We start from the raw sequence: 16,906 nt of genomic DNA, 5'->3' as shown, positions 1-16,906 counted from the left end.
AAAAGCTTCGCTATTTCCTCTGGTCTTGATTTAGAGGAAACTCCAGCGGATATTATTCTTCTCTCGTATCTCATCTGATAGATATCTATCTAACGCTATGTGTCTAGACGTACTTTTTACAGTACTTAAGTTTTAATATGAATGGGTAAGTGTAGATACTAGATAGTACCTTCTTTAATTATGGACAAAGAACCGAAATAAGGTTGTTAATAGGTAGGCTATAGTGTCATCCATTTGTCTCATTATTAGGCAGTATGGCTGTCATTTATTTGACTTATAAGGAATTAAAAAACTGAAAATTATGAATATGAAGCTGAATCACATAACAAAGATTCAATATTGCTAGCAATTTTTCATTTAAATTGACTTAACTTGCACATTTTTCAACTTTATTATTCGTGAATTTATTTTATGTACCGTAAAAATAAGATTCTCTTGTATAAGTTATTCTTTTTGTATGTAATTAAAGTTGCAGTTTCAAATTACAGCATTATTGTGAAGACCACGCTCGTTGCTGCTAACAAAATCAATAAATTAAAAAATGTCGCCCTTGTAACTTGTGAAAAAGAAATTATAAATGACGACATCTTGTATTCGAATCACTTACCTATACTTGTTTTTGCAAAAGCTTTTTTTTTTATAAAAAGCTAAGTTTGTTACTACTGTATTAATTACTAGATAAGTCTTGTTTTTAGTTTTCCAAAATTAGTTATTTGCTTTAAATATCGAATAAATATCATTAGCTGACCAATTTTCCACCACCACGTTGGATACAATCGATACAATGCTTGCTGAATTATTGTTTCTAGTCTCTAGTGAAATCACAAGTGAAATGTTATGTGTGCATCTGAATATACCTAGTATCTATATCTTATATATAAAAATGAATCGCAAAATGTGTTGGTAAGCGCATAACTCGAGGACGGCTGAACCGATTTCGATAATTCTTTTTTTATTATATTCCTTGAAGTACGAGGATGGTTCTTATGTAGAGAAAACGTAAATATTATGTACCACGGGCGAAGCCGGGGCGGACCGCTAGTCTTATATATAAAAATGAATCGCAAAATGTGTTGGTAAGCGCATAACTCGAGAACGGCTGAACCGATTTCGATAATTCTTTTTTTATTATATTCCTTGAAGTACGAGGATGGTTTTTATGTAGAGAAAACGTAAATATGTACCACGGGCGAAGCCGGGGCGGACCGCTAGTCTTATATATAAAAATGAATCGCAAAATGTATTGGTAAGCGCATAACTCGAGAACGGCTGAACCGATTTCGATAATTCTTTTTTTATTATATTCCTTGAAGTACGAGGATGGTTCTTATGTAGAGAAAACGTAAACATGTACCACGGGCGAAGCCGGGGCGGACCGCTAGTTAATTGATAAATAGAGATATGAAACTTTTTTTTTTTAAATAACTACGTCATTGAGTTGCACGTAATGTATGCAACAATAGACATGGTAATATAATTTAACAGAATAGTGTGTAATTTACGTGACCTCGTAGACTCGTTAATGAATACGTCCGCCTCATAATTTGAAAACTTTACACGAATTGTAGTTATAAAATTACAAAAACACGAGAGCTTTTACTGAATAATTAATCCTGTTTATTCTGAAATAATACGTTTTTGCATTGTTATTTGTTACTATCATAAGTAGGTAGTGTACCTACACAACATTTTAAGTCTACTGTAATAATATTTTGTCGTTTGTTCTTTACTTACGACTGCTGGGTTTGTAAATTGAATAAATTTTGTATATTGTCTATCGTTTGATGGCAAGTTCGTCAGGAAGGATCAACATTTTATTATATGAATAGCAAATAGCCCATGCTTTACATTTCTCTTTCTGTTTTGAACAAAAAATCTCCTTCAACATCGGAAAAGCCGTGGAACCAGCTTGTCTTTTAAATGAAATTTCCTTTACTGTAAACGGTTTCCGAGCGAAAAATGTATAGCTAAATATCCCCCGCTGAGTTACCTTGAGCTTTACAAGGTCAGATAAGATTGTAAGGGGATTAGGCACGTTCGTTGTAAATATTAACTTTTGTCTGTATACAATTTAATTTATTACTTGAAGGTTTTAGTTTATTGCTACCCGACTACGCAAGGAGAGTTGATGTTAGCGAGGGTAAGCGAGCTGAATTTGAAATGTTGGATTTTGTGGGAAATTGGATGTAAATTAAAAAAAGATTTTTGACAAGCCACTACGTTATTACTTAGGTACTATGGAATGCAGTCCGATGGACTTAAGAAAATTTGGCTTTCAATAAAATGCCTTCGCCTGCTTATGTTACGTTTTTCAGCGAAATATCGATTGTAATGACACAAATTTATTCAAAGATGAGTCGGATATGTATTCTTAATAATATAAGTAATATGCCCATAAGTCATAACTAGGTACCTGCATGAAAAAACTGAAAAATATTTATTGAGGAGGTTTAGTCGCTATCATATAAAGTGGACAGCAAGTTAATAATATACCTAAATAAGGTTTACTATACTTATGTACGTTATATTATATTATGTACTTTACTTTATCTTAAATGAAATCATTCAACAAATAAACAGATAGTGGACACAAGAATCTTATCTCTTCATATCTGATATTAACAAAGAGCTTATGGAAAAAGCTATATTTGAAAAAGTAAACGCAAACAGTTGAAGTGTTTATTTTATTTATTTGTTTATCAATTAAGCAACGGATTAAACTTGCAATAGTAGATTAGATCACTAAAATAAACTGTACCTAAGCGTACCTATGTTTATTCATTTTTGAGTTTTAACAAAAGACATAGAAGATCATGAAAAATCATCATCGGACAATTGGTTGAGATATTACCAAAGTTTTTGACAATATTGGAAAAGATCCACTTGCGAGCTTTCATGAAAAACACCGTCTAATCCCTTTGTGATTGAAATACGACCAAGCAGTCCTGAATAAAACGACGCAAGGCAAACACTTGGGAATCGATTGAGTATTTGTTGTATATAATAGGTACATACATTATTATATAAAGAGACACTTTAGTTATTATTCTCTATTCCTACATACGAGTAGGTATTATTATTTTCTTTAATTCATATTCATATATTTTCTCTATTGGACTTTGGAATATTCTCTAATAACATCTGTAATTTATGTAGAAAACAATATTTTACATTTTGTTAAGAGACTACTATTAGTATTAGATATTATGAAGTACCACGTTCTTTATAAGCGTATAATTATAAGTTCAAAGTCCAATACTGTAAAGCTACGTACATATTAGTGTAATTACGTATGCATTCATTGTAGTTTTTCTTACAATAGAACGAAGGCCAAGACCATTTTCCGACCCTTCCAATAATGACAATTATATTTGTGTCTACATTGTGCTATACATTTTTTACACGCATGGTAACTAGGTAGTACCTAACTAGTTACCATGCGTTAATATAGGATAATTAATTTATCTTAAAATACATATAATATGAAACTCGTCTGTGAAATAGCCTTGAAGTCTCCTCGCGTTATCTAATAAGGTTTTCGGACAGCAAAAAAATATTTATTGCCCTCCAAAGTTTTAATTATATAGATAGGTATGTACTAGCACAGACTAATAATAATATACTACGTATACAAGTACTAGATAAAATAAGTCAATATAGAAAACCTTCATATAAAAGGAAAAATATATGAATGGTGGTTTAAAATGAATATGATTAATATTTATAGTTTATACATACTCGCATAAGCCCCCGGCGTCGCTTGCCCTATTCATAGATATAAAAAAAAAATAACAAGGCGATTACTAATTACCTATATGGATTTTATTTTACTGTTTACACAAAGATATTTTTTTTTTGCGGGAAGAATCAATAAACAATAATAAGGTACAGGTTTCTGATAAGGATATTGGGTACAATCCTTGGTTATCCTATATTCCTACTAATTTTGTAACAATAGATGGTTTGAGAAGAATTTCGTATCTCATAATTAGGTACCTACCTACATAATATAGGTAATCTAGATGAAACTGTATACCTACGCACCAAAGATTAACCCTAAATACCTAGGCAGTAAGCACATAGAATAGGTAGGTCTATCTAGATAAGGAGTAGTTAAGGACTAAGGATTACGAGAGACTGGATGAATTACTCAATTAATCAACGAAGATTTTATCAATGCATCTGCAAGTTCTTCCATGACTTTAATTAAAAAGGAAAGAAAAAATAATTTTGTAATTGGAGATTTATTCGCTAAACTTGGACAGATATCCGAATTCATTAAAAGTGTAACTGAGACGTGAAATACATAGGTATCTACGTACCTAAGACTAAAAGTTTTGAAAATTTAGGGATGTAACGATACATGATTTTGCCGATACGATACCGATACCGATATTTTTAGTAATGTATCGGCGATACCGATACCGATACCGATATCGATGGCTTGGTAGAAAAATAAATAGTGAATTATGCATAAAAAGTTACCAAAATTTAACAGAGACAACTGTTAATCGTATTCTTTTAAATAAAAATGCCAAATCAAAAAACAACAAAACCATTTATTTTAGTATTATTATTTTACGAAGTCAGTTAAACTTTAAGTAATACACATACAATCAGTACCTAATAAAAGTTTACTATAATTGGTAGAGCTTTTTCAGAAAACAAAGTGCGCACGCGCGGGCGGCCTCCCGCATCGTTCATTGGGCGCGGATTTTTGAATTATTTGATATCAAAAAAATTGGTTGTTTGTAAAGTAGGTTTACGATCGAGATGTTTACGTGATAACATAATGCAGTGGCAGCGCTCGAGATGAAACGGGAGATCGGTCCGTCTCTCTCTCGTTATACCTGCGATCGCGCTCGTTTTGGTGTGACACAAGTTTATGAACATGTCACCCGACTAAAACGATTTTAAAAACGTTATCACGTTAAAAATAAAAAAAATTCAAAATTATTTATTTATTTCCTTTGCAAAAACAAATTTGTGATTGGAACACTCCTAGTAAGCAAATAAAATGCTTGTGTCAGGAGGTTCCGCTTTTCCTTAACACTATTACAGAAACAGAAATAAAACAATATGAATGAATACAATGCAAAAACATAAAAGAAAAGAAAAGAAAGAATTTAATAAAAAAATATCGGTATCGGTTGATTTATTATCGGCGATACCGATATATCGGCTTGCCGATATATCGGCCGATATATCGGTATCGGTATCGGTATCGTTACATCCGTATTTGAAATTATGAATTACCTGCTGTACACTGTACAAACATACCTACATTATGTTTCAATTATACAAATACTAGAGGTCCGCCCCGGCTTCGCCCGTGGTACATATTTCGCAATAAAAGGTAGCCTATGTCCTTTCTCGGGTAGGTATCAAAATATCCATACCAAATTTCATGCAAATTGGTTCAGTAGTTTAGGCGTGATTGAGTAACAGACAGATAGACAGAGTTACTTTAGCATTTATAAGTATGGATAAAAATAAATACAGTACCTACGTAGGTACCTACATTAGTTATATCACAGACTAATAATATGTAATATACTACGTATACAGTTATATGTAATGCATTAATCCGATTTCAAAATCTTTTGTCTTATGATAAAATTTACATAATACTGGTACTTTTTAGGATTTAGAAATATTTAAGACAAAGGCACGTCCTGAAATTAGTTAGTGCCTTTTGTGCGTTTTCGTATAGGTAGGTAATATTAGTAGTAAAAAAGCTCTAGGACATAGGTAACTAATTTATGGAATATTAATAATCTGTGTTATATTATTTCTCGGCGATAAATAAGTGGTTACGGGATACCTACCTAAACGATCTTTATCTATTTATAAGACAATGCTTAAAATATGCTCCAATTTTACGTCTTAAGAAAAATATTTCACCGTTAATCCAGGCTTCAGATGTAACGTAGGCATGGGTGTAAAAACTTATACACACTTGCACTTTCCACTAGAATTGTTGATAATAAAAAAAATCCTTTCTTTTTATAAAATATACATCGTAAAAGGGGCGCGAAATCGACTTCGCCCGACACACGTTTCGATTGAATGTTTTGGTAAAGACCGGGGACGAAACGGTGCGTATGGCGCGGCGTACCCTTGTCGCAATAATCGACTTTTTTCTTTTTGTTTTTAACGCCATCTATTATCAGTCATATAAACAATCTTCATTTCTCATGCTGATTCTCTGATCACCATACAAATGGAAGCAGCGACCTGCGACACTCTTAAATAATTAGTTATTCTTCATCAAAAATTTATTTTTGTAAATAAATTGAGTAATAAAATAACTAAAATACAACTAAAATATTAATTATTTGTCATTGATAGAATCGTTCGATTTATGCAATACAAAAGTCAACGCCATCTATAATTTTCTTTCGGAACTACTTGCAATTTGGACAAGTCGCATTTCTGTTAACCAATCACAGTGAAGGACGTTTTTACGCACGCGTAGTAAAATGAACTAACTTCACTCAATGGATTTTGATTTTAATCAACAGTCAACTTCAGTGTATAGATAACCGTTTGTGAGTATTGGCTGTTGGCGGGTATATTTTGAGCATCTCGAGAAGATTGCGAAAATTTTATCGCTTCTACCGCCTACACTCGTTTTATAAATAAACAATCGTGTTTAGTGAATCTGTGAAATTGAAACAAGAAAAATGACCAACGCACCAGTGAAAAAAGTGCCTATACATTTACAGGTAATAATTAAAGCATGTATTTTTAATAGCTGTCTTATTTTAATACGATAATGTTAACATAAAATCGTGTTATTTCATAACAAGATCTATTTGGGATAGACAGTTACGAAAACCGCCACTCGCGGCCTATTTTCTAACTAGAATTAGGCCGGCCTGGGTGTTGGCATGCAGATATTTGGGTCCAGGTATTAAAATAATATTTTTTGCTTACATTCCCATTCAATTTTTTATTTATGATTGTTTTATTATGCCACACGTTTGGATTGTGATATCGTCTTATCGTTAGTTTTGCAACATGACTTATCGCGTATTTTTGTTATTAGCTCGGTTAAAATAGAATACCTATGCTTTTTTTATTTCTATGTAGTTAAATAAATCCATTTGATTTAGTTTTATTATTACATTTATTTCTATGAGTCTTTTATTTAATTCAATATTATTCTATAGGTACCTAGGTAAATTATTGTTATTGGTAGGCATCTAATGCAATAACATTTTTAAAAATAGAACCCTATGATAGCTCTTAGTAATGGCTCTTAGAATCTACCTTCTAAACAAAATCAAAACTTGCAAAAGCAAAAGATTTTAGGACATGAAAATATGAAAACAGGGTTGTTATATTTTATCTTCCCATTTTAGCAAGTCGGTACCCATACTTATTAATACAAGTAACAAAATATATGCATAGGTATTAGTAGGTATATATATATATTAATTATTAAGTGGAGTAGGGTACTCGGAAGACAGAACTACTTTCGGTCTTGCTTTAATTGATTAGGGTTGACAAAACCCCAAAAATTTCCGCCTATTTAGGGTGCGGTAAACTAACTGAATGAATTTGCGAATATAAAAATACGCACCTACTTATTCAAGTTTATCAGAATATAGATATGTTTAATAATAAAGTCTTAAAATTTTAAATAGGTAAGTATATCTACTATTTTTCTCGAAACAACCATGAAATAAATTAATGTTGTTTCAATCCCTGCAAAATAACAATTGTTACGCATTAAATCATCATTAATAAATCACATTAAAATGTTAAAATTTCTATTTTTTTTCCAAAAATATAAAATTCGATTTGTAACTAACGTAGTAGTAGTTAAAAGGTGTTTTGTAGACATGTAGTAAGTAGGTGTCATTATGGTACGTGTTTTTCTTCTATCGAACTGAGATACTATCAGATACTTTAAACAAAAGGGGAAGCGTGTCCTTTGCCTTGGTTCCGGTGAATGACCCTGTAGAATCGCTAGTCTAGTACGGTCAGCAAAAACATGAGATGCGAAAAATAAAAGGTGTTAAGCAAAAACAATTTTTAACAAAAAATATTAAGCGCCTCCTACAATTAGGTACTTATATCGATATTTCTTGGTGTAAAACTAAATAATGTCTTTCGATTTTTCGATTAATGCTGAAAATTTTTCATTTGATTTACCTTAGATTCCTTTTCGATATAAGATTTGTTGAGTGATTTCAAGTTCATTAAATAATTATTTTTTCATCATATCTTTAAGTACAACTTACAAGTATTTACAATTATTCTTTTTTTCATTTATTATTGCGTTTTGTAACACACTTAATATTATAATATTTACTTGCATTATAATTTATAGAAGAACTAACACGGAGCCTAATTTGCTGACTGTACACGTAGTGATAGTAGGGTGGTACTTGGCAACAGAACGTGACATGCGCAATGGGGTCCTTCTTATTATTAAGCTGATAATGCAGCATCAGCATTATAGGAAACCTTGTATCGTTTATAGCTTAAGTCACTTAGTTTAAGTACTTACTTAGTATTTATAATAGTGAATTAAAAAAACACAATATACTCGTACCTTATTTCAGCCTTACCTATAAGTTACTAGCTTTCCGCGGATACGTCGCGTCGCTTTGTCTAACTTAACAAATTGCACACTAAACCTCCCTCGAGGACCACAGCATCTAATAGAAAAACCGCATCAAAATGCGTTGCGTAGTTTTAAAGATATACGCATGCAGACAGTTCTATTAGATCTATACTATAAATTGAATACCTACCTACTTACTTAATTAATTGAAGACAGTAAGTGCAAGTAGATATTCTTAAATAGTTCAAAAGTTGATGTTTCGCTCAATCGTCATGACCCATTATTATATCTGTCACGGCTAAAGGTAGGTGAGAACATAAACTTAAGATTAGCCGGCTAAACTTAGGTTTATTTTCGACGAGGTGTTAATGTTAGTTTGTTCTATCTTTAGCCGGCTAAACTTAAGTGTAACCGCAGGCCCGTGGCTAAAAATGTCGGGGTGGGTAGATTTGGTTAGCGCCGGGCCGGTGGAGGGCTTGAGGGGCCCGCACAGTGCCAGAAAACACTCGCCCTGTTCCTTACATGTATTATAGTAACCAAATCTACCCACCCCGACTCAGGGCAGAAAGCTGGTGGCTAGGTTAGGTTAGGTTAGAACTCTTAAGACCCGCACGAGCCGTGCGAGCGCAGCGAGCGTGCTGCGGCAGCAGCCGGCGAAGTGCCAGAAAACACTCGCCCTGTTCCTTACAAGTATTATAGTAACCAAATCTACCCACCCCGACATTTTTAGCCACGGGCCTGCGGTTACACTTAAGTTTAGCCGGCTAAAGATAGAACAAACTAACATTAACACCTCGTCGAAAATAAACCTAAGTTTAGCCGGCTAATCTTAAGTTTATGTTCTCACCTACCTTTAGCCGTAACATATCTACTAATTACATATAAGATTTTGTTACGTGTAAATTGTTGTAAATTTTATAAAGTTTAAATTTTAGTTAAAAATGTGTCTATTCTTGTAATAAAAACCAAATAAATTTAACGTTCCGCTTTGCTGCGTTGCTTTTGTTATGGTGTTATTAATTTAGGAACTTTGGTCTTTGGTTGGTGTGATTTTTGAAGTGGAACTATTTTCGATTTTATCAAAGCTTCTGTTCATAAAAAACCTTATTTTACTAATTTTTTACAGCTTTAAAATAACGTCTCTAGCAAGGAGTAACGACCGAGAGGTTTTGGGTTTGTTCCCCGATTAATAAAAAATGTCTAATCATAGGTCTTCTTTCTAGAGGTCTCATTAGAAGGTCGTAGATAATTATTTTTGCTACGAGATATTTAACTTTGCAATTTTACCAATCACGGAAATATATTTAGGTAAGTTATAAATGGACCCAAATGTTTTTGAATATTTTAAACGAGAATTTAAAGATTAAAAATTCATAGTTTACGTAAAGTGCGTAAATGTATCAAAATATCAGACATCAACAAAAACCTTCGTGATTAAAAAAGTAGTAGCTCGTAGGTTAGTATGATTAATATTGGCCTTTTAATTTTAAATTTATACTTATTGTTAAACTATTAACTCAATACATAATAATATAAAATCCAATATGAAAGTCCAATTCAAAATTTGCACGTCATAGAACGTTTTAATTGCCTCCACAACACAAACTAAAATGAACTATACATTTTTACCTGTCGAAGAAAACTTATTAAGAAAACACATGCAAAGTCACGGAACAAGATATATTATTGGGGCCGATTCCTGCAGTTCTATTCTCGGTTTAACAAAGGGTGATAAAAAATGATTTATGGACGGAACCAGGGTGCTTAACTAAGCTTCTAGAGAAGCGGCCTAATGAGATATAATTAAGTTTATGAGTTACTTGAAAAGTAACTATGTATGGTGTTTATTACCTTACATATTTTGTGAAAATATTTCCGTCGAAGAAAACTTTTTTCCATTGTCGTATTATACCTACTTATCTACTTATTTGATTGTTTTTATGTAAAACGTATAAAAACTAAAAAAAAATGCTTATTTATATATATTTGCCGCCATTTGTACTTAGTTTAAGCTATATTTAAGTGTCTGTATTTCTTTTTTATTCTCTTTAAGTGCAATAAAGAATTTATAAATAAATATTATTATTCGTTAAACTAATCAACAATAATTTAAAATTAATTAATTTCTAATCTTTCTTTAAAGTTTAAACATTTTACCACCTCTTGCCTTTTCAGATTCAGTAAGCTCTGTGTAATCGATAAACAAACACACAAACTTCCACGTATCTATAATAGCGGATATATTTAAACCTATAAATAGTTAATACCTTGTTGTATATAAATATAATACTTTCTCCGGAATCGAATTAGATTAAGTATGGTGAGAACTGACGTCTTTATGAGGTACTTCACATGCATGTAATAAGGAAATCTTAAGTAATCTAATGTAATAATAAAACATTTATTAATAAGAAACGAAAATACAAAAGGCTAACAAGGAAAAATAAATTGTATACAAAAAAATTAAAGATTAACTTATCTATAATCTACGCTGTATATTTTTTGTTTATTATATAAAATGTGGATTTTGGATATAATATGTAATATTTTAAGGTTTAATGTGAATGATTTTAAAACTAGTATTTTCGGATAGACGAAGAAAAAAAATGTCTCGGTCTGGCAGGACACAGAAGGCTGAGCACCTACTTGTCCCTAAAGAAAATTGATCAGTGAAACAGATGTATGAATAATGCATCTGCCCCTTACCCCACTACGGGGACACGGGACTTCACACTACTATTTTCGGATAGAATAAGGAACCAAACCTTTTATTTATTGTTACTTAATCGTTATTAAATGAAATTTAATTGCTGACGATTCGTATTAATGATTTGTTTAATTGCTTCTTTTCAACCTTTATCATCCTATTATCTACAAGCAAAACATATTTTAAGTTTGTCTGTTAACAAAATCGGGAAAATATTTTTAATTTCTACACCTTTTCTTCGTGCGTTCTTTCACTAGCAGTTCCGACTTGTAATAACGATGACACACCGGGTTTTCAGAACATAATGCGTACATATGCATATGTATGTACTTCTATATGTACAATATTGCGGTTTTTGCTTTCACTCACGCAAAGGGTTTTAATTTAACCGTCACGAGATATGTGCGGTTTATATTGAGTTGTCGGTATTTTATGGACATTCCAATACTACATATTATAGAGTATAGACTGCTATCATTGTATTGTATTGATAGAAATACATATGTGAAATCTATACTTGGATGATTCGCGTAATCGCACGTTTCGAATTCTAAATTTATAGAGAGAGTTATCGTTATAGTTTATCAATGTAATAAAGTCGTGATTTATAGCCAAACATAATTTATGTAGTTCATACCAGTAAATATTAATTTTTAGGATTCTGTACCCAAAGGGCTCCGACTCGGACTTGCCCGGTTTTTCTACTAAATATACAAGCTACTCGACCTAAAGAAAAGTGTTTCAATATGTTTACATAATATGAAGTAATAAGTATCAATATCGAGTTTATTGTCTCATTAAAATAAAGATATAAATAATAAACCATCTCTGGATAAACCGGCGATAAGGTTAAGTGGCTGATAAGAAGATATTTGTTTTGTTTCCAACTTGAGTTTTGCAAACTTAATATTACAATGTTACTGTTATATGTATAAGTAGGTACATATATCTTTTTTCCCGTTGTTTTAATTGGAGCTGAGATTTAACTTTTTCAAACACAAAAAAATTGAAGTTAAAAAAATATAACTGTTGTATAGATAATATATCAAGGAAATACAAATCTCACAGAAACCTACAGCCTGATTATACACAAGATATTTGTTTATGTAAAGATGATTCTCATCTCTAATCTAAAACTAAATAATTTTGGAAATATGCGAACATAACCTTTACAATATCTAGAATCAATTTAATTGCCAAAAATCGATAATCGTTAATTTAATATTCATAATATTATATTGTATAATGTCGTAATTTGATATTATTGAATATGTATTTGAAATCTATAATAATTCTGACTATCTAGAATACGCGATTTACAAATATAACAGGAAAATTGAGACATAATGTATTTGAATCATAGATAAAATTCATTAATGATTTTTTTTGTAACTTATACAGATATACATAATATGTCTGTCTAATTAACAAATTATGTACCAAAGTCCAAAATGTAAAAAAGATAAATCTTAGGTTTATAATGTCACCTAGATAATGTTAGTGGACTATTATAATATTTGAGACACTATAACGATGTTAAAATTTTAAAAAAATCGCTTCCTCTGATATGTAAAAACATTAAGGGAGGTAAAAGTAAAAATAGTACCAATCAGATATTATTATGACCTACTATTTTGGCTAGAATTAAGAGAAAATTACAACCACATCATTACGTAAAAAATAATCGTATATTCCACAGTCACCATTGAACAGAATTTATCATTTATTTACATTAGTTTAACCTTAACCACTTCAATTAACGCTAAAAGCCACTGGGAAGATAATCATATGAGTGACACGATAAATAACGTAAGTACATAATAAAAATTAAAAACCTACGAGTATATATTGTGTAATTAATTGTTAAAACAAACGACGATCTGTTAACACACTCATTTAGTTACTATGTATTGTTGTTAGGAATTTGGCAGGCTAGCTGTACTGTGCCACCTGGTTTCACCCGCGGGCAAAACATGCGTATTTTTCCATTGATTAAGTGTTATTTTATTACAATAAGCTTCATCACTGCCAGGTATCATCAAAATCCGTGGTTTTCGCGTGATAGAATGACAAACATACAAAGGTACATATTATAGACATTCAAACTTTCGCAAAGTTGTATAAGCATTGGTCTTGTAAGTTGTAGGATTAAAATCATTTGCAGATGGACGATGGTATACATTTACAATCCTAGAGTAACAAACTAGTGCATAGATTAGTCATCTTAAAATCTTCTCGACCTATCTTCGAAGCCCCTCAGTTTTATTTCAAAGTGCGCTTCTTATCAAATTGAATGATGTTCATCATATCAGTTAGCACTATGAACTAGGTGCTATAAAGTTCACCAGACAACTTTATAAATATTTTTTCTGTGACAACAATGTATAAGTTTGTACTTAGTAGATCAAAATGAGAAAGATTAAATCCTCATTTTTTGCTGTCTTAATATTTTTTTATTTACTGCTTAGGTAACTACCTACTAGTCTGCAAATTATTTTTCTGTGACAACAATAAATAAGACCCACTATAACCCATTTTTTTGTTGAATCAATAGTTGATATTTGATAACATTACACGATTTCCTAACTAAATAAAATAATAGAATTAAAATAAATCTCTACAAACCCAGAAGGCAGAAACGTTAACTGCAGTCATAATCTTGTTTATACAAAACGCACTTTACGCGTAACCCAATTTCACGCATGCGTAACCATGGCAACTAAGAACCGTAACACCATGAGACAAAAGTCAAAACTTATCTTATTTGCTTTTGATTTCGAGTTTTTACTGATAATAATATAGGTACTACTACAGTATATTAAGTAAGAACAATGCTAGATAAGTTTGGTAACATAGATCTTTTTTCTTGTTTCGGTAATGTACACCTCTAATAAATTTTTAACTTGTTCGAGACGACTGTATTGCTTGCGTGGTATCTGGGTAAAAAAGAATTTAGTACGGATAGAGTAGGTAGTCTGTGCAATTTTTTATAGAAAATGAAACGTTTGGTTTTGACGTTTTATTTTAAGCCTTTTGCATTAAATAGTAAATAGCAGCCATAGCTAGTAAAAATAAATGCATTCGCTAGACGCCTTTGATGATTTTCCCGTTATAAAAACCGTAAATACACATTTGTGATGAAATAGGTTACGACCTAATTTTTAGAATTGGTGCTTTTGCGTCTAAAATTTACACCGATAAAATTCATTGACTGTTTTAAACATGCAAAAACAAAATAGTCTACCGCCTTGTTTGCAAATAACTACCTTTACTTAAATAAAAGTTTTAAGTGCTTACGTCTGCAAGGGGACCGCATGATATAATCGTTAGGGGGTGAGTCATAGGGGTGAATATTAACTTAGAAATATGCAGTAAAGTGTTGGAATAAATCCATTATCCAACTGATTGTTAAGGGGATACGCTTTAACCAAAGCGGATTACTGATATGGATATTTAATATTTTGTGAAATAAATCCAGCGGATTGTTAACGCTTTAACTTAAACGAATTACGGCTACGATTATTTGGATAGTGATAGATAGCGGTTTTACTGAAGTTTTTATATTGTACGACCGTACCGTGGCTCATGAACTCACGACACTGCTGAAGATTTTCATACGAACAAATACATGGTTTACGATTCTATAAAATACTAAATTTTCATGTGTTGTTTTTATTTCGTATGTAATATTCGATTTTTGAAATGTTAAAAGTTAAAATCAAATCACGTACAAACAGTTTATTTCATGTTTAAATATAAAAATTGAAGTCGTTTTCGCCAAAAACAACAAAATTAACATATCATTAAGTAATTAAATGTAAAATTAAATTCAAAAACGTTAATCAAAACAAAAAAAAAGCCAAAATGCTTATATGTAGGTATACATTGTAGTCATGAGCGTAGCGAGTTATCAATTCTTATCAATGACTTATAAATGCATACATGAAGTAAACCAATACATATGTGCCAATATCTTGCTTCTATTGTAGTTTTAATTTAAATTGTTTTTTTATAAGGAAACAAAAGTGTCAAAGTCCTTAAAACGGTAAAATGTTTTTTTGTTTGTTTAATGGACTACTTACACGTGCTGATCGTTCTTTGACAAAAGATTACTAACTGACTGACTAATTAGGTGAGAGTTTATTGTAATGAATCAACTTAAAAAGTAAAACAAACTACTTACCTAACAATTTCTGAAAAATTTTCACTATTAGTTAGCTACGTTATTGCTTTGTGATTAAAAGGTGTCTAATGAAAATCCTTTTCCATTATAAGCTACATTAGTGCTTAGATTATAAGTTGTAATACTTATGTTTTTGCCCCACATTAACACAAAATAGTAGATAAAACAGCAACATATAAACAAAACCATAACATTTAAATTTAGTTATCAATCCCAAAAGTCGAGTCCTTACAATTGAATTCCAATTGTCTGGATAACAAAAAAATTAACCTTGGATCGTCAAAAGATTGTATTGTGATATATACATAACAATTGGTTTGGTCATGTGCGTCAGTTTGGTGACCATATGTGACCATAATATGTAGTTACGACCTTGAAATAACACTTAGATTTATAGTACTTCCATGTTGGAGTGAAGTAGGTACGCCAGAAGTTTTTATGTTTGTGTGGCTCAGTTTTAGTGTGAAGAGCTTGCTCGATTTTATTAAATGTGTTGTTGGTACACACACACCTTATATAACTTATATTGCGAGAGTATAGTTTATATTATTTTATGTGAAACTAATTTAGAATTTTTCGTAGACTAGGTACGATTTTTGTCTCACAGTGAACTTGATGATAATGAGGTTTAAATTGTTTGTTTAAATGAATCACACAAAATATAATGATGATTTTTATATGTTGTTAATCCGTTATTACCCCTATTTACTACACATCAGTTAGGTACACTTTACACATCAGCTGATAGATGAAACTTTTTACACCAATAATTGTGACTAATGGGCTTCACTTGTCTTTTATCACGGGCCTCCAAATTATGTTTAGTTACATTTTTAGCTTCAAAGATCCTGACAAACTATGTTCGGAGTTAATGGTTATTTATAAGCTCACAGCGACATCTATTATCGAACCTGAGAAACATATTTATTATTATAAGTGTATAAAATACATGATTTTTGTTTCAAGTTTTTTTTATAATGCTTAAAAGCTATATATTATATTTTTTTATAAAGCTATTTATAATGTACAGACACTGTGACGCCTGTCTTTTAACGTCCGCGTCGTTCGTTCGTATCGTTTTCTATATTGTTACTCATAAATGACTTTATTTCCTAGTAAAGCTCAATTTAACAGCTGGGGTGATTAGTACATCTGGTAAATTACGCTAAACGATGCTTCAAAATTAGCGCAATTGACTATAATTATATAGTCTTCATTCGGGTCTACCATCTATGTGATTCTATTTCTAAAAAATATATTACTTATGTCGAAATCATACTATATTATGTAGAAATCTGTTAAAGTCAATTGTATTATTTCAATAGGGGCTGTACTATTTCTGATACAAATTAAACATTCAATTGAGCGTTAGACCACTATAAATTTCAGCTATGAAAAGCAACGGCTTATACACAGTATTATTAATATCACTTCGATT

General features: G+C 31.3%; 1 protein-coding gene across 1 annotated transcript in view; it reads left to right on the top strand.

The window, feature by feature from the left end:
- The first annotated feature begins 6,496 nt into the window (after positions 1-6,496).
- Positions 6,497-16,906, top strand: part of CRMP (Collapsin Response Mediator Protein) — a 49,524-nt gene continuing 39,114 nt past the window's right edge. Inside the window, exon 1 of the mRNA XM_090115773.1 lies at positions 6,497-6,728. Coding sequence (XP_089971899.1) covers positions 6,687-6,728 — 42 coding nt within the window. The 5' untranslated portion in view covers positions 6,497-6,686. The remainder of the gene's footprint in view (positions 6,729-16,906) is intronic.

The sequence above is a fragment of the Colias eurytheme genome, chromosome 24 (genome assembly GCF_061535395.1).
Source record: "Colias eurytheme isolate Ceu_HAF_F1 chromosome 24, ilColEury1 Martin Lab GWU primary, whole genome shotgun sequence".
NCBI lineage: Eukaryota > Metazoa > Arthropoda > Insecta > Lepidoptera > Pieridae > Colias > Colias eurytheme.
The sequence above is the reverse complement of the archived record's forward strand: the minus strand, read 5'-3'. Positions and strand labels throughout refer to the sequence as shown.